The sequence below is a fragment of the Podarcis muralis genome, chromosome 3 (assembly GCF_964188315.1).
Source record: "Podarcis muralis chromosome 3, rPodMur119.hap1.1, whole genome shotgun sequence".
Classification (NCBI taxonomy): domain Eukaryota; kingdom Metazoa; phylum Chordata; class Lepidosauria; order Squamata; family Lacertidae; genus Podarcis; species Podarcis muralis.
In genome coordinates this window covers 45815741-45838049 of record NC_135657.1, presented here as the reverse complement: position 1 = coordinate 45838049, position 22309 = coordinate 45815741, and the positions used below count along the sequence as shown (strand labels likewise).

General features: G+C 39.9%; 1 protein-coding gene across 5 annotated transcripts in view; it reads right to left on the bottom strand.

Moving 5' to 3' along the window:
* Positions 1-22309, bottom strand: part of LYST (lysosomal trafficking regulator) — a 77236-nt gene that overhangs the window by 12031 nt on the left and 42896 nt on the right. The window contains exons 24-47 of one of the 5 annotated variants that reach the window (XM_077925777.1): positions 21477-21654; positions 20463-20632; positions 19141-19371; positions 18228-18391; positions 17966-18118; positions 16803-16964; positions 16260-16448; positions 15348-15526; positions 14432-14638; positions 14169-14345; positions 13767-13843; positions 12937-13125; positions 11974-12119; positions 11789-11885; positions 10921-10982; positions 10190-10245; positions 8085-8237; positions 5804-6048; positions 5558-5624; positions 4158-4314; positions 3711-3851; positions 3337-3554; positions 2464-2694; positions 633-822 (exon numbers count right to left, since the gene is read on the bottom strand). In XM_077925777.1, the coding sequence (XP_077781903.1) occupies positions 633-822; positions 2464-2694; positions 3337-3554; positions 3711-3851; positions 4158-4314; positions 5558-5624; positions 5804-6048; positions 8085-8237; positions 10190-10245; positions 10921-10982; positions 11789-11885; positions 11974-12119; positions 12937-13125; positions 13767-13843; positions 14169-14345; positions 14432-14638; positions 15348-15526; positions 16260-16448; positions 16803-16964; positions 17966-18118; positions 18228-18391; positions 19141-19371; positions 20463-20632; positions 21477-21654 (3839 nt within the window). Of the gene's footprint in view, positions 1-632; positions 823-2463; positions 2695-3336; positions 3555-3710; positions 3852-4157; positions 4315-5557; positions 5625-5803; positions 6049-8084; positions 8238-10189; positions 10246-10920; positions 10983-11788; positions 11886-11973; positions 12120-12936; positions 13126-13766; positions 13844-14168; positions 14346-14431; positions 14639-15347; positions 15527-16259; positions 16452-16802; positions 16965-17965; positions 18119-18227; positions 18395-19140; positions 19372-20462; positions 20633-21476; positions 21655-22309 lie in introns of those variants that run through there. The other 4 variants (XM_028724079.2, XM_077925778.1, XM_077925779.1 and 1 more) reach the window with 4 other exon arrangements.

Below are 22309 nucleotides of genomic sequence, written 5' to 3'. Positions count from 1 at the left end.
GTGGCCAAGGGAGAGTACTGTAGGCCTTACAAAACAGCCTGGGAAGGCATATTTGGCCCCTGGACCCGAGTTTCTCCACCTCTTTCTTCAATAATGTGGTCATTTTTAATTTTGTCTGTGCTGTATATCCAAATATCAAACCCTGAACTTGATAGAGAACAGACACACTTGAAATTCTTCAGTTTCCTAAACATAAAAAACACTTCCCCCAGTGAAGAATCCTTGTTTAACAAGTTTACTGGGACCAATTCACATGTGATCAGAGCAGTACAATTGCTAGAGAGATCTCAAACCACTAGGAAACTGGCTGCATGAACTGACTTTGGAGCAGATTCTTAGTACATCTGCAGAACCACTTATTTCTGGATGGTTCTGTAGATGTGGCTAAAATTGCTCCAACTCACATGGGAGCCACTTCACAAACTGCTTCCCACACAGTTCTGCTCCCATGCACTTTGAGATCTCAGCAGCAATTATTCCACCCAGGTAACATATGAGTCAGGCCTCAGCATTATATTAGCTGCAATCTGTGAACAAGTGAGAGACTGGACAACAGAGCAGTTGAGACAATTAGGCTGGCAGCATGAAATCTTTTTTGCAATGCTACTGCAGAGACCACTGAGCACCCTTACCTTGCTCTTTGCTATAGATCATCAGAAGACAGAACTTCCGGGATAAACCACAAATTGCTCTTGTTGGCAGAGCCTGCAGGGAGCCAAACCTTTCTCCATGTGGTTGGCTGAAGCAGACAAGGGGATCAGGGGCACTTGGGGAACCTACATATTCTCCCCACTTCAAGCCTTTAATCCAAGGTAAAGGACTCTAAAAGATAATGAAATAGAACAGCTGTCAGCTAACACATTTTAAACAGTCATTGGAGCTAAGCGTTTTAAATCTCAAGCTGAGTGCAATTTTCTTTAACATACATTAATGTTAAACAGGTATTTATCCAAAGGTAACTTCAATGATATGTAAGGTCTTAGAACAAATACCTAAGGAAAAATAGAAGCACGGAATAGTGTAAGACAAAAGGGCAAAATTCAGATGCAACAATTCCAAACCGCTAAGCTAAACCATGGTTTATTGTGTTGGAATGGCCAATCCTGGCTCATACCCTGGTTTGGGAGTAAACCCTTAAATCAGCCTCGCAATTCAGAATCAAAAGATACTGTGGTTCAAGAAACTAGGAAAGTGTTTCTGAAGCAGGGTGCAAATGAAGGCTGGAAAGAGAGGCATGAAGAAGGAGCATGAAAGCACAGGACTTGTTTCCAGGCTGATAAACCACTAGACTTGAATCATTACATCTGAGCCAGGCCTAAGAGTTTGCTAAAGGTAGATTATATCAAATCTTTAATTTTTTCCCAATTTTTTCCATAGATAACAGGCTTCCTGATACTGATCTTAACCTTTAAAGCCCTAAATGGCTTGGGGCCTGAGTATCTTAAGGCCCACCCCCTCTTCTGAATTTTCCTCCCCACATCCCAATCATCCTCTGAAGCCCTAACTCATATCCCTCATCTCCAAAAGCACAGCAGGCAATACCCAGAGCTAGAGCCTCTTCTGCTGAGGCTCCCTGTGCCAAGTGAGGTATACCAGACCTTATCAGTGCTGCTAAAAACCTACCTGCCCTAAAAGGCTTTTACAATATTCTTCCCTTTTTGCTGGTTTATCTTTGGTAGCCTGATAGCTGTTTTGCCGGTGTGTGTGTGTGTGTTAATGGGGGCTTGGATTTGATGTTAATATCTGTGGTTTGTTAAAATTTGTGGTTTTAATGTGGATTTTATAGTTATTTTAGATTTTTGTGTTGTGAGTTTTAAGCCACATGGAGTTTCTTTGAGAATTAGGTATGCTAAATGTTTTTAGAGTAAGTAAAATACATTCCTGGGGGAAATAAAGTGTGTGATGTAATCATCTCAGGTTTTAATAACGCATTTCTGTGAAGAAACTTAGTGACAACATTTGGAGATCAGTATCAGTGAACGCTTTCTTTAAACATGAGTTTCTTCTTTTCTTTTAAAGGAAAATCTGTGGACCTCTCTGGTCAACACTGACATGGATTCCTGTATAATAATACTTGAGAAAATAAAATGAACAAGTAATCAGGAACATGAAAGATTACTTGATGCTTTGCAGCCCAACTGAAATATCTCATTGTCAAAGGAAAACAGCGTGAAATATAAAAGGGTGATTTTCAGACAGATAGAAACTTTAGAATTAGGGTAGTGAATGTGTGCCCCCCCCCACAGTTAGTGATGAACTACAACTCCCACCATTCCCAAACACTGACTATGCTGCTGAGGCTGTTGGGAACATGAGTCCAAGAACATCTGAAAGGCCACAGGATTCTCTTCCCTGGTTAGAAAGAAGGGGAATCTTCCAGATACTCCCCTACAAAAAGACCCCACACACTAGCTGCCACATATTAATTAATATTAAGCAGCCTTATGAATCACTCTGACATACCGGATATGTGATCTCTTTAGTTTGCTCCTTTGTGTCTCTGAATGCAAGCTGCACCAATAGCCCCATGGGAGCAAGGAGCTCTCCTTCCATAATGAGTTTGGATCCAGGTCTGCTGACATGTGCGGTGTGGAACAGCTGGCGAGGGGTTTGTCCATATGTTTTTATCATAGTCTCCAGGGCTCTTCGTTGAACTGGATCTTCTACAGCTGACACGTCCATTCCAAAGTATGTCTAAAATGCGAGCCAAATACAAGAATATAATGTTCTATTGAAAAGACAAAAAAATGGGGGTTCTTGCTGCACAGCCTGATGCATTTAACATCTGCATGTGTTTGAGACATGGATTAGACAAAACTCTCGAGTAATGAAGCACAATACTAAGCTTAGGTAAAGCATACCAAATCTGCAGACTGACAAGTAATGTTCTTACACAAGATCATAATTTTAAACTAACAAGACAAATGCACTATGGCTGCAGGCCAGCTACTCCTTTGTCAGGCACACTGCCTATTAATGACCCCAAATGGTTGGTGGATGTTTCTTTAGTGGGAGCTGAATTCACACCTTGGCAGAGTAAACTGAGAGTTAGCTGAATACAGGAAGGTCTTTAGGGTGCAGGGTCTTCCCCTGAGGACCTGGTGCTGCCTAATAGGAGTCGAAGAAGCACTAATAAATGGTCAAGTAGATTGCCAAGAAGCTCAAGGAATTCTTTGCATCTATCCTCACAGAGGAAAATATAGGACAATTCCCAATGCCTGAACTAACTTTCACAAGAGGAAGTCGGGGAGTGTCCTGTAACACGTTCTACAAATACAACATCCAGTGATTCTGTACAATAAATAAAAATCGATTTACGGGGGGAAAGGTACTCACAGCAGGGTGAAAGACATTGATAGCTTGAACTGAAGCCTTGCCCTTTTGCTTATACCCAAACACTAAATCAATCCAATGGCAGATTGTCTGAGAAACATGGTCAGACTCCAAAGCTTGACGGTGGATCAGGATAAAAAGTCGGGGATCATTTCGAGCCCAAGGTGGGAGATTCACGTGGTTCACTCTTTCCCCATTCTGACGCACCCCAAAATCAAATCCTATAAATATAAAGCCTTGTTTATAGTAGTTGGCTTGGATTTGAGTTCCCAATGCAAGTAAATGTTCGCAACCCACTCTTCCCTTCAAGCAGCTCAGAGCTGCCTACACAATGTTCCTCTCCTCCCAATTTTATACTCAACGAAACCCCAACACACCTTCTCTGTTAACCAAAAACTCAGGAAGATAAAAAAATTCTGGAATAAGCTCCTTTACATCAGTCATGGATTCGTATGAGGAAAGGCGCCAGGTTGTGTTGGTGGAGTGGAAGGTTCTGTCTGGAATGTCAAAACTCTGGTCTGTAAAATGAAGCCAAATTAAACTGATTATACTACAGAAAAGAACACATTGCATGAACTATACATTTATAGAACCCTGTAATAGGGCAAAACAGAACCAAAATGGATTATTTTTTTGGTCATACAATACTATCAAAGCACCAGTATAAAAATTTCCAAAGCTATATAAATGTACTACACATACCAAATTCATAACAGATATTATCATAATAGCCACATTTGGCTAACGAAACAGCGATAAATACAAACAGCTTCCATATAAATGATGAATTAAATGTATATATGAAAACCTAAAGCAATTCTTACCTTGATAAGCTAAGAACATCTTTGTGAAAGGAGGCATCCTAACCAAGAAATGAAGTACAGTTCCACTATTGGAGTAATGAGATCCATAGTGATAAGGTTGCACAGGGGGCATCGGGTCATCTTCTCTTGCTCCTTTACGGTATTCCTCTTCTAAATACTGCAAAAGGGAGAACATATGGACATAGGTATGCTTCTCCAAAATCCACATGGAAATGGACACGCAGTCCTGTCCCTATGTAAACTACACCAAACTATAATCAATCCATCCACCTGTATCATGAAGGCTCCCTTTGGGTGGTGGGCAAAGGCTTTATCTACAACCAATTCAGAGGTATCATGCCATTAGGTAAAGGTAAAGGGAGCCCTGACTATTAGGTCCAGTCGTGGCCAACTCTGGTTGTTGCAGCGCTCATCTCGCTTTATTGGCTGAGGGAGCCGTCATACAGTTTCCGGGTCATGTGGCTAGCATGACAAAGCCGCTTCTGGCGAACCAGAGGAGCGCATGAAAACGCCGTTTACCTTCCCACCGGAGCGGTACCTATTTATCTACTTGCACTTTGACGTGCTTTCGAACTGCTAGGTTGGCAGGAGCAGGGACAGGGCAACGGGAGCTCACCCTGTCACGGGGATTCAAACCGCTGACCTTCTGATCGGCAAGTCCTAGGCTCTGTAGTTTAACCCACAGCGCCACCCGCGTCCCCTAATCATGCCATTAGGCTTCTGATATTTTAACTATCTGGAATACGCCCCTATCCAGTTAAAAAAAAACAAACTTTGGGCAAGCTTATAGTAGAAGTACACAGGAAAATGAGAAGAATCCTGCTGGATCAAGTGAAAGGCCCAAATCTGACAGGTGGTTGGGACTATCCACCTTGCCGGTGACACGATAACATGACAAGCATGGGCGAAAGGTATATTTCGCCAGCACATTCCCTACAGAAAGTGTGCTGTTGTTGCAGCATGCAGCAAGACTGAACTTTCCACTCAGCAGCTGATGAATTAAGAATTCAATCTTGCTCTCTACAGGGATCTGCAGTGTGTTCCCCTAGGACTAAACTCTGCCATCTTGTTCATCAGCTGAAGTCATGCAGTGATGTCAGCTGATTGACAGATGAGCGTGGTTTGGGGAATATGGTCTTGCGGGCCAAATTGGGCCACCTGGTAGATCGGCCCACAGCCCAGAGGTACCTCAGCCCTTGTTTAGCAGATGAGACACTTGCTAATCTTTTCACAAAGGCCAGTATGGGGAGGAATATTGGGTTATGAATGTTTTATTTTCTTTCACTCAGTTGAACTGGAAATGTATGCATATGTTTGCAGAATGGAAAGCAAAGTCAATAGTGTTACATAAAGTTTTCCTTTTATGGCACTAAGCAATAATGCATTAGATATCTCAATACCTTGTAAGTGTCCACATAACGATCTTCCTTTTCTTTTGATTGTACAGCTATGGGTTTGACCAAATTTCTGAAATTATACAAATATTAGCAGCTTGTCAGTTCCATAAATTACTGATACTTGCTGTAGTTAAGAAACACAACAATGAATACAATGGGTGTTTATTAACAAAAATATATTAATTCTACAGCAGATGGCATATTTAGTAAATTACTTTAAAAGAAACAATTCATGATATTTCTTATTACCTATAAATGGATGGATCATTGAGGTCCAGTGTTTCACTAGTATAGTCGGAAAGTATAAAGGGAAATACTGGATACTGCATAAGATCATTGAAGGAACGGCCTGCATGTTTGTTTAAATGAGTGAGGTATTCAAAATTAGTGATCTGTCCTGTGTACCACAGTTGGGTTAATGCTGTAATGTTGCCATACTTCAAGATGTTAGGGAGGTTGTTTGTTAGGATGTGGTGGTACACATCATCACGTACCTAAAAAGAACCAAAACATCAAGCTTTTACCAAACCACAAATGATCTAGTCTCTTGAAACGTGCAGATTTCAGTTTTATAACATATTCATACGTTTATTTCAGTACTTTAGCTGAATTAACACATGCAAATACCTACATGCATTAATCAAGCATTGCAATGGGAGAGATCTGCCCATGGAAGGCAGCTGGCAGAAGGGGACTTTCCTACCTTCTCCTCTTCTCTCAGACCCTCTGAAAAGAACCCTCTCCCCAAAAGGATTCTGGGACCCTGCTGAATAGAACAATTGCCAGATTTTGTGGAGGCACCTTATGTCCTGCTCACAGACACTGCCTCTATACAATCTCCTCACAACTTCTCCACATCTCTCCACCACTACAGCACATCCTAGTCAGCAGTGTCCGGCAGTTATGGGATGGATAGATGATAGATAGATAGATAGATAGATAGATAGATAGATAGATAGATGATAGATAGATAGATAGATAGATAGATAGATAGATAGATGATAGATAGATGATGATGATGATAGATAGATAGATAGATAGATAGATAGATAGATAGATAGATGATAGATAGATAGACAGATAGATAGATAAATAGATAATATTTTATTATTTATACCCTGCCCATCTGGCTGGGTTTTCCCAGCCACTCTGGGCGGCTCCCAACAGAATATTAAAAACACGATAAAACATCAAACATTAAAAACGCCACTAAACAGGGCTGCCTTCAGATGTCTTCTAAACGTCAGATAGTTGTTTATTTATTTGACATCTGATGGGAGAGCGTTCCACAGGGCGGGAACCACTACCAAGAAGGCCCTCTGCCTGGTTCCCTGTAACCCCACTTCTCGCAGTGAGGGAACCACCAGAAGGCCCTCAGAGATGGACCTCAGTGTCCGAGCTGAATGTTGGGGGTTGAGACACTCCTTCAGGTATACTGGGCTGAGGCCGTTTAGCGCTCTTTTCAGAGGGGTCAGGGGCTGCTCAGGGAAGGAGGTAATGTTGGGGAAAAGCACTTTCTAGCCAGCCCTCCTGCAGGCAGTTCTCAGGCTCCAGTTCTTGGATATGTATTAGTTTCGACAGTATTTAGGACAATCATACAAGCATAAATGAGTAGGTATCCTCCATTTCAAATGCAAGTCACACTCACATACACAAACTATGCATGCTATTATATGAATGATCACTACTAAGAAGTTTAGTCAGTGACTGCTAGGGCTGGAGACTTTTCAGTGACGCCTGTCCAAAATGTGGACAGAAGTTCTAAGACAGGTTTCCTCTCAGGGTTGTGATTTTTAAAAATAAAAATAAAAATTATCAGGTCTTTGAATGGCACTGTGGGTTTTCTGATGTACTTTGTTTCTTGGATGGTAATTTAATAGTGCTAAATATTTTTGGTTGGTTGAACACTGTTATGAACTTTTAGAGAAAGTGATATAACATTTTAATACGTGTTAAAATATGGAACTCTGCAGAAATAATGTCAAGATTGCCCAAAGACTAATCCAATTCATATAAAAAACTACTTTGGTTTGTTTTATGATACAGCAGTATATAAATATTTTTACACACACACACACACACACACACACACACACACACACACACACATTATTCCTGCCATGGTTGGTTGCCCATGCCTTGACTACTGAGAATCTACCAAAGTAACCATTGCTGAAAGCTAATTTAAATGAATACCATTTCTATCAAATTCCAGCTAACAACTCACTAAGCATTTTTAATGAGATTTGGAAAATTCAAAACTAAAATTATTTCCCCTCTTACTAATAAAACAGATTACAGTAATAGATAGCATTGTGATTGACATCCTATCAGATACAATCTAAAAAAAACCAACATTCTCAGGTCACTATTCTCTCCTTGCTGAACACCAAGTTATTTCACCGCTTTAACGAAGTGATGAAAAATCTGCCTTATTATTCTATTAATAAGCTTATTTTGGTATATACAAAAAAATATAATTAGGCTAACTGTTGCTCAACATTGCTATGCTGTCATGGAAAATATTTACCTTTGTGTTGTCAAAAGCTAATAGCAAAGTTCTGCCATTTGTTAAAAATATTTCTACAGCGTTGTCCCTTAATTGCCACCAACGCTTGTGCACTTCTTTGATTTCTTCAAATGTCCAAGAAAACGATGCTGGTTCGGTTTCACCATGAAAGCTCTGAACAAAGCACAGCATATTAAAGTTATTAGCCTTTTAAAAACCGTGTTCATTTAAAATGCATTTATTTGCCACGCTGATATTTTGTAATCTTTCAGATACTGAGTAATAAACTTTGCAATTGAGTGGCATATGAACACTGTTAATACATACTACATTATCTAAATCTATCATTCTTGATTTCATATTATATTTGACCCAATAAGCATTCAACAAATTCATGGCCAGCAGGAGCAATTGACCTGGTCAGGCTCCAAGCAAGGGCCCACTGCTATGGGCCTGAACCTACCGCCCTGTGCCACCACCACTCATGAGCTGCCCTCCTTCCCACCAGGTCACATGCAAACTAATTCCTGTATAAAGCACTCAAGCGGAGTTATGAGATGTTGCACGAGAGAAGAAGAGAGCCAGGAGCAACGAGGAAGAACCAGAAGAGCTTGGAAGTGGCTGGTTGTGCCCTATGGGCAATAGATGCCCAGAAGACAGGGAATCTTCTTGATGGGGCCTCTCTGGTGTTAAGGCAAGCTAGCACTACACTTCCCTTGGCAGGGGATAAGAGGATGCCTGTGTGTCATGCATAAACAACCATAGGTTGGTTGGTTGCTGTGTGCCTGCATCCTCTTGAGATTCTCATTAGGAATCCCAATGATTCTGGAGAAGATCCTCTTGGCTGCACATTCTGGCCTCCCCAAAACAAAACCTGCTGGGCAGGAAACAAGCTGAACTCTAGAGAGTCTTCAGTGCAAGATTTTGTGTCGTGGTCCATTACCAGTTCCCCTTACGGTGTTTTCACCAGTGCAAGCACTTTGTGGGGAGTCACTGCAGATGGGAACCAAATAACTCCCATTAACTGTTCCTGGCCTGCAGTCCCAGCCTCTGGCCTGTAATCCCTTGATGAGAATTCCAAAGGACCAAGTACTTACAAGTTTTATTTAAGTTAGATGCTTGAAAGTCCGATATACATGCCTGCTCAGACCCAATTAGTTTAATGGGACCTGAGTATGTACTTCAGGTTAAATATGCTTCAGGTTGAATGCTTTTGGGTTGCGCTCCGCGGCAACCCAGAAGTAACGGAATGCATTACTTCCGGGTTTCGCCGCTCACACATGCGCAGACGGTCAAAATGATGTCACGCGCATGCACGGAAGTGGCGAATTGTGACCCGCACAGACGCACAGGCGCGGATTATGTTCGTTTCAGGATGCGAACAGGGATCCAGAACAGATCCCGTTCATATCCAGAGGTACCACTGTATAGGACTGCAGATTAAGTTACATTTCTAAATTACACTGTCTACAATTTTTAAAAAAATGTTTTTCTTTGACAATAGAGTTTTCCCATGTTGGTCAAAACTTGTTTTAGTTTATAGGACTGGGGCCAAGAGGGAGGTGTGTGATTTGAGGAGGGAAGGAAGGGGGCCAATGCTTTTTTTTCCTAAAAAAAATGTTTAGCAGTATTCTCATTTTCCTACTCATATTGAAATACTGCCCCTCAATGAGGCCAAACTTAGATGCACAAAATGTTTAGCGGTATGTGTACCCCTGCATCCCCCCAGAAAAAAACACTGGAGGGGCCAAGGGCTCAAGGGTCCTCAAAATCTTAAGCTGACCCTGAGCAGATCCGACAGACTTTACATAATGATTGTAAAGAACGATAAATGATCTATTGATAAATCAGTTCTGGTACTATAAAGCCTTGGATAGAATTTCCAACCCCTGAAAGGAAAAACAAATATCCTAAAACACTTTCAAGGTTTTCAATACTGTATAAGTTTTGTTTTCTTAAGTTGGGAGGAATGCTTCTGAAATATTTACAAAGTAAATTGCTCACAAAACACATTAAAAATGCATATATCTGAAGTCCTGGGATTTAACACAATCACAGGTTACGGCTAAAATTATGCTAATGATAAAATCAACTTTAAAAACAAGTCAATTCACTTTTTTACTTACCAAGCTTTCAATTGTATCAGAAGCATTGTCTTCCACAAAATACATTCCACATTTACCTGCACCATGAAGAACATTTATATGGATTATTTATTCACCCACTTTGTAATATATAACCTTATTTCACTGGAAGTATACTACTGATATCAACGAATTGACATGAAAATAAGTCGACCCTAGATCCTCAGCTATTGAACAGTTTCTAAAAATAAACATGGAGTGAGCTCCAATGTTGGTCAGAGTAGACCCATTGGCCTCAGAATTAGGACCACAGCACGTAAGGAGGAGGGGGCAGCACTCCCATCTGCATTCACTTCCATCATGGTCCTGATGCAAATACCCCATACCCACAAAAAACCATCTATTTAGCCTTGGAGTAAAACGTCTATTAACATCAATGGAAGCTTCCCCTCCTTGGGCTCATAGCAGCAGTGTTGATGAGTTAGCAGGTTCTCTGGGGGCTAACAGCAGTTTTCATTGGAACCACAGCAGGAGATAGGTTAAATCCCTCACCTTGTGCACTGTTGTCCAAATCCCGACAGACACGCAAGGGAAAAGCAGTTATTTATAAGAACCATGCATTTAACATGATGTCTAGCTTGGCCTGAGGAATAATAGCTTTCTCCTGCAAGTTTTCCCAAATTATTAAAAAAAGGTGCTGTTTGCAAAACATTCACTTTAAATAAAGCAACTCAACTGCTTAAGTGTGAGGTTAGAGAAATAATATCTGTTACCTAGTAGCAATTCACCAGGAGTCTCTCTAGATGGTGCCACGTTGATGCATCTTCGATTTACTCTGCAGCGAGATACAGGGAATTCACTGGTTTGCTGTTACGAACCTCTCCAAAGCATGTCAAAACTACCATTCTCAAATACAATACTTTAGCAACATGGTCAATGTGTTCTGTCAGCTGGATTACCAGTCAAGGTCACTTGCATGATTCCAACTATACGCGGCTGAAAGCTGGCTAGTTGAAATTCCGCAAATTAAATGCAAAGTTTCCCTGGTACAAAAAGAACTTTAAAGCTCTCTGCCTTGCTTGCTGTGCAAGGTCCTCCCAGCACTCCAACTTCAGAAGGCTTGGGATGCTCACAGGAGGGGCAGTATGAGTGTACACATTTTTGTGTGTATACAAAACCCTTGGAGCCGAATCCCCGCATAAGGTGTAACTATACTGTACACCTTCATCAGTCACGGACTGCCTAATTTGATGGGGGGGGGGGAGGGAAAATGGTTCCTGATCACCAGGAACCAATTCTCACTTTGAACAGGAAATCCTGAATTATGCCAATTTTCCTTAGATGAAGGGCAGCATCTAATGAAGCATGGCAATCACTTCTAGCTGCACAACAGAATTTCGCCCCCTCTCCCCCAAATGCCCCCTAATTCTGTTCTTGAGGTTCTCCCAACCCTCTGGAGCATATCTGGGGAAGGCACAGGAAGCACCCAGGGAGAGGAAAGGGATCAGAAGTTCCCTTGTGCTAACGAAAACCCTTGTGCTACTGGAACTGCTTTCTTGGATACCGTCCAAAGTTTCTTTGTCACTTTTTACGCAGATGGTCTAGCTATGCAAAAGCTTTTTCTCCCCAATTCAAACTAACCTTATATGCTCACTGGCAGCTTTATCTTTTACAGTAGAAGAGTGAGAAGAATGTGTTTTGTCTTCAAAGAGATATGACAGAGGGGGTTTAATAACCTCTATTAAAAAAAACACACAAAACAAAAAATTATTTTTTGCAACATTTAAGAAACGGTAACAGGAACCCCAGAGGATATTAAAGCATACCTTCAAATTTCTGCCTGTCTTTGAGAAGATACTTATTTGGAATAGTTAAGTAGCACCTCTGCAAACGCCGCCTCTCTCTGTTGGGGCCCTCTGTCGGATCTAATTGCCAAGACGTTGGGTAGGAGCTTGGATCATACCAGAGTGCTCTGAAAGAAGAAGCATTTCATCAGGGATTAGGGGCCATCTCTGTCTTAAAACAGTGGTGCAAATTTCAGGAAGTCAAGATCTTCCCAGTGTCACCTTATGCCCAAAAACTCAGTTCTGAAGAGCCTCAAAATATTACCACACATTCAAAAAGTACAGTTAAGCTACTCATAGATAAAAATACACAATCTCTTAAGGTACTGAAAATGGAGGATGGGTATAATTTTGAGAAACTAGGAAATCAATTTGGTTCAGCTTTCAGTGACCTGCAGTAAAATGTGTTTTTATTCCATTAACCCATCCTGATTTTTGAGAGCATGTTAGAAGAAGTCTAAGTTTACTAAGTTTACGTCTTGCATGTATTCTCTATAAGAATAGGAATTTGGTTTGTATCACTCTTTCCTTGAAGATGGTGGTGGGGAACAAGGCAGACACTCATATATTCCTAAACACTTTGCTACTAATTCATTCATCAGTTTTGTACACACAGAATGGCACAGTTCACATGCAACCCCAAACCATGGTTTTGAACTATGCAGAAAAGCCTTTGCAAGTCCAAGTGAAGTGTCCAAGATGTGCTCTCTATTTCCACTTATTCCTGCACAACCAGGAGAGATGCCGAGATTACTTTAGCACAGTCAAGAATGAAATCTTATAGCTCAAGACACCTTCTTTAGAAGTTAAAAGGCATTAAGTCCTTTATAAACGAGCAAATATTTTCTATATGTATTTCAGATCATTTTCCTTTGAGATAAGAGACGAACACAAGAACAGCCTCTCATATCCTGAAAGGGAGATTGCCACAGTGAAGTTGCTTACCTGTCATGTGTTAGTTGCTGAATAAGTTCCTGCCAGTGCCTGCTAGCACTTAAGTCTGTTTTATACATTCCTCTGATGTGATGAATCACCTTCTTTCTTTCTATTCCTTGGGACAGAGACACAGCCTGGGTGATATCTCCAGCTGCTTTAGAAATGTCCTTCGACTTTGCATCCAGGCGCTGAAAGAGGCTGAATAAGCAAATCAACTTAAAAGGATTATCAGCTGTCTCTGTTTAGTAAGAATAAAATAAGTCCAAATACGGCTAGGAACATGCCCAATTTATGGTGGATCCAGGCATTCAAGTCTTATTCACTTATATGACAGGAATACTAAACTACTAAACTTGGTAGGAACAGATTATCTGTCAGCACAACAGTAACTATTTCATGTTTCGGAATCCGAGACACAGTACAGTGTAGCTTTAAAAAGTTAGCTTGAAATACTTCTGTTTCAAGTTGGCTTCTGCTGGGGCACTGAGAGACCATGCAAGCACTAAGGCCATTCAAGCAGAAGACAGGGAGTGGAACTTGACATGGCCAAACACATGGGACTGTTGCTACTGGAAATTGTAAGCTTCTGTTGAGTTTGCCACCTCCTCCTATGTGATGTGTCATTAAATAAAATATGACGTGACACTATGCCATGCATTTCCCTTTGTTTCACTATAGAGGTGGTTAGAAGTGGAGAAACACATGGTATGATGCGATCCCATATGTATCTCATTTGATGGCAGTGTTGGAATTTGGTAGAAACAAGATTGGTAATGGTGCTGCTTTTGGTGACAACTTCACACCTAATGCCATTCTTAATGAAAACAGGAACAACTTACGTTTTCCTATTATTAGCCATAGTCTTCTCCCAAGCAGCTTTGTTTACATCTTCCTCTGCCTTATATTTTTTTTGATCCTGACAAAAAATTGTTAGAAAAAAGATTTAGGGGCTCTTTTCTTTTCAGTTACTTACCAGTATTTTCTTATTTCTTGTATCAATGATTCATTTTAAAGCATTTTATAAGCTTCTCCTTTTTTATTATCTTCAGAAAAATGTTACAGAAATCTCTAGAAAGCAATCTTTTGTGGCACAAAAGCTAGCTCTCTCAACTGTTTCCTCTCAACTGATCTATACATCTCCTAAACAAGGCAAAAATGTGACTTTGTCCCCTAAAGACCATTTCAATGACAATTAGTCAAATGAAGATCAAGAAGAAAAGTGATTGTATAGACTTACGCACCTCTCTCATAGCTTTTATAAGGTCTGGCTTTGGTGGTGCGTTGAGAGGAATATATTTGTAACCACAAAGTTTTAATGCATTCATAAACACTCCCACTGCTAACTGATCTTCATTGGACAGCTGCTCCTTGTGATCGTGCATTAACTCAAATAAGTAGAGAGACAGTTTGGGCCCATGCTGAAAAGCAAAACAAGAATTGTAAGTAATTGGTTTTAAGGTCAATGGATTTCTCGCTCAGTGTTAAGAAGCACCACCATGCTTACTTGCAAAGTTGGACTTAGACAGTCTCGCAAAATTTCCTGGTGGCTGATTTCAGATAGGATCTCCAGAGTTTGCTTTCTCTCCTGTAAAGGGCGTGCTGGAGACAGAGCATGCACAAGCAATCTTCCAAGCTGCACGCGAAATGTATCCTTACATGACAAGAGAATTCTCTTCCACTGTTGCTTCGGGGTACTAGATCTACTTGTGCCCTAAAGAAATAAAAAAAAGTTTAGAGAACTTAACCAGATGCTTTTTCCTAATCTGACAAATAAAGCCTCTGTTTGATTTTGTATATAAAACAAAATGCAAGTAACATAATGCACTGTCACTGAAGATTCCACCCCCTCCTGCCATGAATAATGTTTCAGATATATATCCTGTGCTTTTTTTCTTAAAAAAAATATTTAGGGGTCCTCTCATTTTCCTACTCATATTGAAATACTGCCCCTCAATGAGGCCAGACTTAGATTCACAAAATGTTTAGGGGTATGTGTACCCTTGCGTACCCCCCAGAAAAAAAGCACTGTATATATCCCATACACAAATGGAGGTAAAAGCCAAAAGCTTTAATAAAAATGGCTTCAATCAGCAAGAACAAATTTTTACAGGATTGGGTTCAAAAACTTTGGAATGTTTTAATACTGTTCAAGCTGCATATCAAATCCACATTCAACAGTTACTAAATAAAATGTAATTATTTAGAAACTTTATGCAAGTTCCAATATGAAACATATTCTGACCCCAAACCGAAATACACATGCACCCTAAGAGATAATTTTGGCTTACAGGTTAAAAGAGGACTGAGAAAATAAAGGGGGAAAACAAACTGTAAGACTTGTATATCCAGAATACATGAAGGGGGATTGAGGTAGTGGAGACAACAGGCTGCAGGAGATAACACCAAGCATGGTAACTTACAACAGATAATCCAATTCCTTCGATCATTATCTTCAAAATTTCTTTCAAGAAAGCAAATTTAAGGCTAGGTTGCTCTGGTTGATCCTCCTTTTCTGCCTCTTCCATCTGTGAAACTGAAAGTCTGCTCTGCACTGGGTCCTCCATTATGTCCAGCATATCAAGGCAGTTTTCAGAAAACTCTGTAATTTTAAAAAAACATTGTTAGGTCAGTGTTAAAAATCAGATGATTCCAATCCGGAGCCACGTTCACCCTTTTTTAAGCGACACAAGTAATATCCACTATAATGTGTATAAAAATAAATTTATTCAAACCTGTATTCGGCTGAATTGTGCTGTAAGTTGGGGAAAATCTTGTTACTGGATCTCTCAATGTGGGCTATTGCATTTTTCATGAATTTTAGAGTTTTGTAAGTCACCTTACTAGGATAGTGCGCTCAGAGAGGTGGCTTAAGAACTCTTTTAAATAATACTGCAGCAAATGATCTTGAGTTGTATCCAACAATGTCAAAGTAGATCCACTGAAATCAATGGATTTCATCAACATTGATTTCAATGGGTCTACTTCATACTGACTTCATATATTTCCTCACATTCTTATTAGCTAATTTGTTTAATTTTACATCCTGAAAGTGTGGCCATTTCGTAAAACTCCGTGCAACAATTCCAATCTTACTTCTGTCTAAAAACAAATGTTAATGCTTCTCATGTAAGCCAAGCAAGCCAGAAATGGAAATGCCCTTTTCAGTTTGGCAAAACCAATGCTATGTCCTAGTGGATTGCAAAGATTCAATTAGGGAAGTTGATAATATAGCTATTGGTAAATGGGATGAGCTTTAAGGTTGTTGTTGTTACTGCTACCCCACCCATTTAACATTAAAAACAACCTGATAATTTTTGAAGGAGTATTATTACCTTGATACATGAACCTGTTGGTTGACAGAACAGTAATTCTCTGTAACCTCTGTGTAAGCTCTGCTTCGGTGGCACAAACAGGGTTGTCATGACTCATTCTTCGCTGCATCATCAAATTGAGTTCATCGCTTGCAATTGTGCGCATTCTCATTAGCAATGTGTCTGACTGAGCAAGAGAAAATTTTCTAGCTGCTTCAAAATGAAAAAGAAATATCAACAGAAAAAAGAAATATCAATAAAACAGCTATTGATTAAGAGCCCCAGCGCTACTGATAAAGACTCTAGTGGTGATCAAAAGGAGGGAAACTTTCGATTTTCTTAGGAAAGGAGCACAAATGTTAGACGATTCATCAATGTGAACTAAAAGGGGGGTGGGGGGAATCAGCCAGGCTAAGTGTCAAAACAGCTTCAAGAAATCTAACTGATTTACATATCATCAAAACATTTTTGATGACACGATGCTCTAAATCTAATTCTGCAAAAGCATTTCCTGAGAAATGTTTTTTCAGAATGAGCTGGTAGGCACAGCTACCATTACTGCACCTGTATCTGTAGGGAACGAACAGAAAGCAGTTCCAAAAGGGGACAGGAGGGACGACTCCAAATTTAACAGACTGAAGGAGGAAGGCATCTCAAGTTGACCATAAGAAAGGAAATGTTGTCTTGGTAGATGAGGAATAGTGGAGTCTTTCATTGCAATTGAACCTTTGTTTTAAACAAAAAATATCAGTTTTATGTGACTAATCTGAAGTATATACATACTGCAAAGTCCTTTTACAACAAAATAAAATAAAATAAAATCAGAGTTCAAAGAGAGTCTAGAAACAGGAAAAGTTAAACTGGCACTCCAGTTCTAAAAATGGCAGTAGGCTATTCGGCTAATTTCCCAACTGGGTGAATTGATGGAGATCAAATGTGCCCAAGGATATGTCTACACTAGCTGTTTTCTGAACTCATAACTAAATAATGATGACCAGGTGCAGTCTAGGGATGGAGAGTATGTCCATTTTGGATTCTCACAGCTTTCCATTTTTCTAACCTTAGCATTCGAATCAAGTCCTCGTGAAAAACTGTTATCATCTGGGTGCTCATTTTTCCTAGCATACATATTTTTGCAAACAACCTTCCCTAATATAATGCACTTTTGTTAAGTCGTTTTTGCACTCGGGTGCATTTTAATGCACACTTTCCCCTAATACATGCATCTTTGTACACATTTTTTGCTGTACAACTGCATTACAAAATTTAGAGACGCACAAAAGGAAGGCTTGCGTATTGTTTCAGGAAGGGGAAATTTGGTACACTTTCATGAGAACTGAACAGGATTTCTCCACTATCTTTAGTCGGTACCCCATCCTGATTCCTGTCTTTGATCAATGCTCCTCTTCCAGTTTGTGCTGTTTTTATGCAGTCCCAAAAAGTCTGCCTCTCCCTAGCCAGTGTCCTGCTGGTCCTCCTCTATATGAAAGGGCACCCAATTATCTGTGCACACATGCAATGTTGTCATTTAACTGAACTGGTTTAAAATTGTATGTCCAATCCTGCTTTGCAAAGTCCCCGATAACAAAATTCACTCATGGGAAACTTTAACATTTTAAAAGAACATCTCCACAATGGGATAGGTTTCACAGCAAATTATGATCAGGGATTTCTAATTTCAAAGAAAAAAGAAAAAGAAACAACTTGTGCTGAATTTCATTACTCACCAGCGATGCTCTGACGTTTTTGCAATATAGCCTGCTGATGTGAAGGAATTAATTGGGACGAATTGCTTAGATCTTCTGAGTCTTGATTTGCTGCGGTTTTTATGAACTCAATGCCTGCTTGTAGGACTCTGAACTGCAAAGCAATGGCCATATCTGAAAGGAAGAGATCAAAGGAACAAGCATTTCTTCAAACTGTGAAATTGTTAAAATAAATAAAAAAGTTACTTTTCAGTACATTCACACAAAGGAACTTGTGACATACTCTGTGTTCTTTCGTTCTTGCTGTTCTGAAGATGTCCAAGTAACACCATGAGATCTTCAATAATCCGAAAATACTGGGAACCTGAAGAGCTGCAGGCATGGATTGTCACCGCTACAAGTAACTGCTGTATATCACACACAAGTAACCTGTAGTCGTTTGAGATGCTGCTGCAAAGGAAGTTAAATCGTTCACTTGAATTCCATTATTTTTATAAGAACGACACACATATTCAGTTCCAACTAACCTGTATCTACCCTAATCCCATTATTTGCTTGGCAATTCCTGACCTTCCCATCCAATACTTAATTTATACATCTAACTAAGAACCGTAAGCTTTCTAGGAAATGTCCATCGAAAGATGTTCATCCTGTACAATGACCAGCACATTCTAAACAAATGTTTATAACAGCATGCAAAGCTTAAAAAGTTGAATACAGGAAACCCTATATCAGGGGTCAGCAAACTTTTTCAACAGGAGGCCAGTCAACTGTCCCTCAGACCTTGTGGGGGGGCAGACTATATTCTGGAAAAAAGAATATGAACAAATTCCTATGCCCCACAAATAACCCAGAGATGCATTTTAAATAAAAGGACACATTCTGCTCATGTAAAAACACGCTGATTCCCAGACCGTCCGCAGGCTGGATTTAGAAGGCGATTGGGCCGGAACCGGCCCCCGGGCCTTAGCTTGCCTACTCATGCCCTATAAGAAGGACTTGTTATGCTAAGATAATAAGCACTCTCTTTGGCAACAGAATTTATTAGACCCATTACTAATTTAAGAATGGAAATGTGCTCTCCTGTCACTTGCTTACTGCTTCTTGGGACAAGACTGCCTGCTACTTGAACAAAAACTAGAGCAATCTATACAGTGTAGGAATTCTAAAATAGCAGGGACTAATCCATCACTTACTTGGCTTCTAACCCGTTGAGAGCTGCCAAAGTATTGCACAGTGCATATAGCAAGCCATTATCTAGCAGCATGTCTGCCATTTTAGAACAGGAGTTTATGATTTGCATCAGGAAACAGAGGGAGTTATGCAGCAGGATGCTATCGTAGAGGGAGTTCTCTATAAGCCCCAGAACAGGTATCACACACCACTTTTGAAAAAGTCCAGCACCTTTCACATCTTCTAAATCAAAGCTGTTAAAGGGAGGAAAAGGCAATCTGTAATGCAGCTTTAAATATGCAACAAAAATAACAATCAACCCACATCTTATTGACCTTTCTGTGTTAGGCTATTAGAAGCAAGATGGAACTTGGATTTACAAATTCGTATGCGGTTAATTCAGTCATAATAAGGTATGTGGATGAAATCAAACCTCTGTCACTGAATAGCATCATGATTTGACACACAGCACTATCCTAAGTACTTAATTCGCTAGCCTAACAAGTCCTGGGATTTAATAATAAGAGATAACAAATTCAATTCAGCTTCTGTATTACAGGACAGAGAAAAATCACATTAGTAGAAAAACTAAAAATCTTATTGGCTATGATAAACCCTGCTGGCTGTGATAAATCATTCTGCTGCTGGCACCATCATGAACACAAAGGCAGGAAAATCTTTGCTATAAATAAAATAACTTGGCCACAAACAGAGACTTTGATACACTGCAGGGATTAGCAGTGAAACAATTAGATCAGGGGTGAAAAACCTGCTCTCCTCTCCTTTCCTTTCCTTTCTTTTTCTTTCCAACACCAGTAGACTCTCACTAGTAGAACTAAACCCTCGGGGTCCCTTCCAACTCTACAATTCTGTGATTCTCCTGGAGCCTGCCTACACACACACACACACACACACACACACACACACACACACGTCTTGCCCAGGGTATCTTTAAAATTGGGAGAAACCCTGGAGAAGATTTTGCGCATGTAAAGGGGGAGAAGAGGAAATTAAAGAGCTGTTTCACCAATGGAACACTATTAGTGCTGCTTTGGATACAACCAAATGAGCCTAATCCGGCCAAATACAACACACAGTACAAAAGAAGGAGTGTATATTTCACAAAACAAAATAAGGATTGATGAAATGGTTTTCTTTGAGGTGCACTAATGGAACTGGAGTTCTTATGAACTGTTTATAGCATAAATTGATTTATTCTGAGTAGGCCTTTGCAGGGAAATGAAGGCACTTGGCAAGCAATTTATATTTGCCTACAGCATACTGCCCAATTTTTAGCTCAGCTAAAAATAAGTTAATCTATAGAGGATAAAAAAGTATTAGTTACTCTTCATCAAGACCGACTGATCGACCAAACAGCATTTCCATGAAGCATTCCATAAGTTCTTGAGTGCCTTGGTGAAGATATAACTGGTTAGCTAACAAAGAGAAACCACGATTCTTCAGGAACTTCTCCTTTTGTTCCCTGGTTGCTCTGCTGAAATACGTGTCCAAAAGCTGAGGGAACAGAAGAATGATTTTAAGTTATTCATTATGAAATTCTTTTTCTAAAACTATTTAATGTAGCAATCATGCCATTGCTTGTGGCAGTGAAGTCCATATACACATTTAATATAATTATACTTAATATATATTGTACTTATTTCCTACTCTTGCATGTTAATTCTGGTGGTTTCCCATTCAGAGAATAGAAGATATATACCGTATATAAAACAATGCTCAGGGCCGGATTTAGGTTTAATGAGGCCCTAAGCTACTGAAGGTAATGGGGCCCTTTATATGTCCAGCTGTCCTTTGTCAACAACAAATTGTCACTGTTTCTTGTGTTGAATATATGGTAATTTATAGACCTAATAGGCATCTAAAGCCATTTGCACATAACAAATAGGAGCCTACACAACACAAAACACTGTTGCTGTATGTAGATATTATTTGTTTTTTATCTTATATTTTGGAAATGTACTTCCAGTGGTTTTTTTTTCCCTTTAAATTTTTTGGGGGGGCCCAAGAGAGTGGGGCCCTAAGCTATAGCTTGTTTAGCTTATGCATAAATCTGGCACGGACAATGCTGTATGATCGTGTGCTTCTAGGCCATTCACTGGCATTCATTCATTAAATAAACTACTTTTTTATACCGTATTCTAAACCTACAGCTAGTCAACTTCATTGGGTGTCCCCTATTTTTAGTATTATGGTAGTGGGAGTGAGAGAAGATGTTCAGGAAAGGTCCCTAGTTACAGCTTTGATTGTGACCCATGAGATTGCTTAAGCAGTTTAATAAGGCTGCAAATGTGTATATTACACTTTTACACAAACACAAACAAACACGTATTTTTCCTACTTTAATAACTCCTTGTTGTATGAGAGGAGACGGATGGTTCACAAGAACTATGAGAACATCTGGCTGAATAAGCTTGTCCATCACATCTTGAAGCATGACATCTGGCAAGATCAAAAGTACTCTCCTCAAGAGCTGATAAAAACCACAGCATACGAGTACGAGACAGTCTTCTGTTGATCTGATCGGAAGAAGAGAGTTTATTACTAAGATGCCCTTTGTATTTATTGTTGCACAGTAGTAGAAGGTTGCAGCCATTGCCAGAATGAGTGGGGGCTGGAATGTAACAAGAAGAATGGTAATCCGCTTGCTTCTGCCTCAACTGCACCATGTCTTACACCCAGTAGAAGAGAATGAATCTCTTTAATAGAAAGTTATCTTAATAGCTCCACTCTTTATATAAAACTCTACAGCATGAGTCCTATCCAAAAGGAAAGTTCCAATATGTAATTCATGAACACAATCACATAGAGAATTGTGTCTTGTGAAGGGGCACAAGTTACCAGGCAAACTGTGGTTGCTGAAAACACCACTACAGTAGAATAAAATAATCCAGGTCACATGCATGCATACATATAAATAAATAGTATTTTTCTCTGTGTTACTGCATATTAAGTGGTTTATTGTGCCCCTAAGGCCCTGCAAAATAGGTCCATTTCACACATATATATAAAAAAGGCCATTCTTATACGCCCCCTGCTGAAATTCTGTGATCCCAAACGGCTTTTGTGACCTTCTCAAACTTGCCCTTTTAAAAAAAAGAGGCCATAGCAATTTCTACACTTTGCCCATGCCTACTTGCCATGAACCCAAGGGTTGATCATGGATCCATGCAG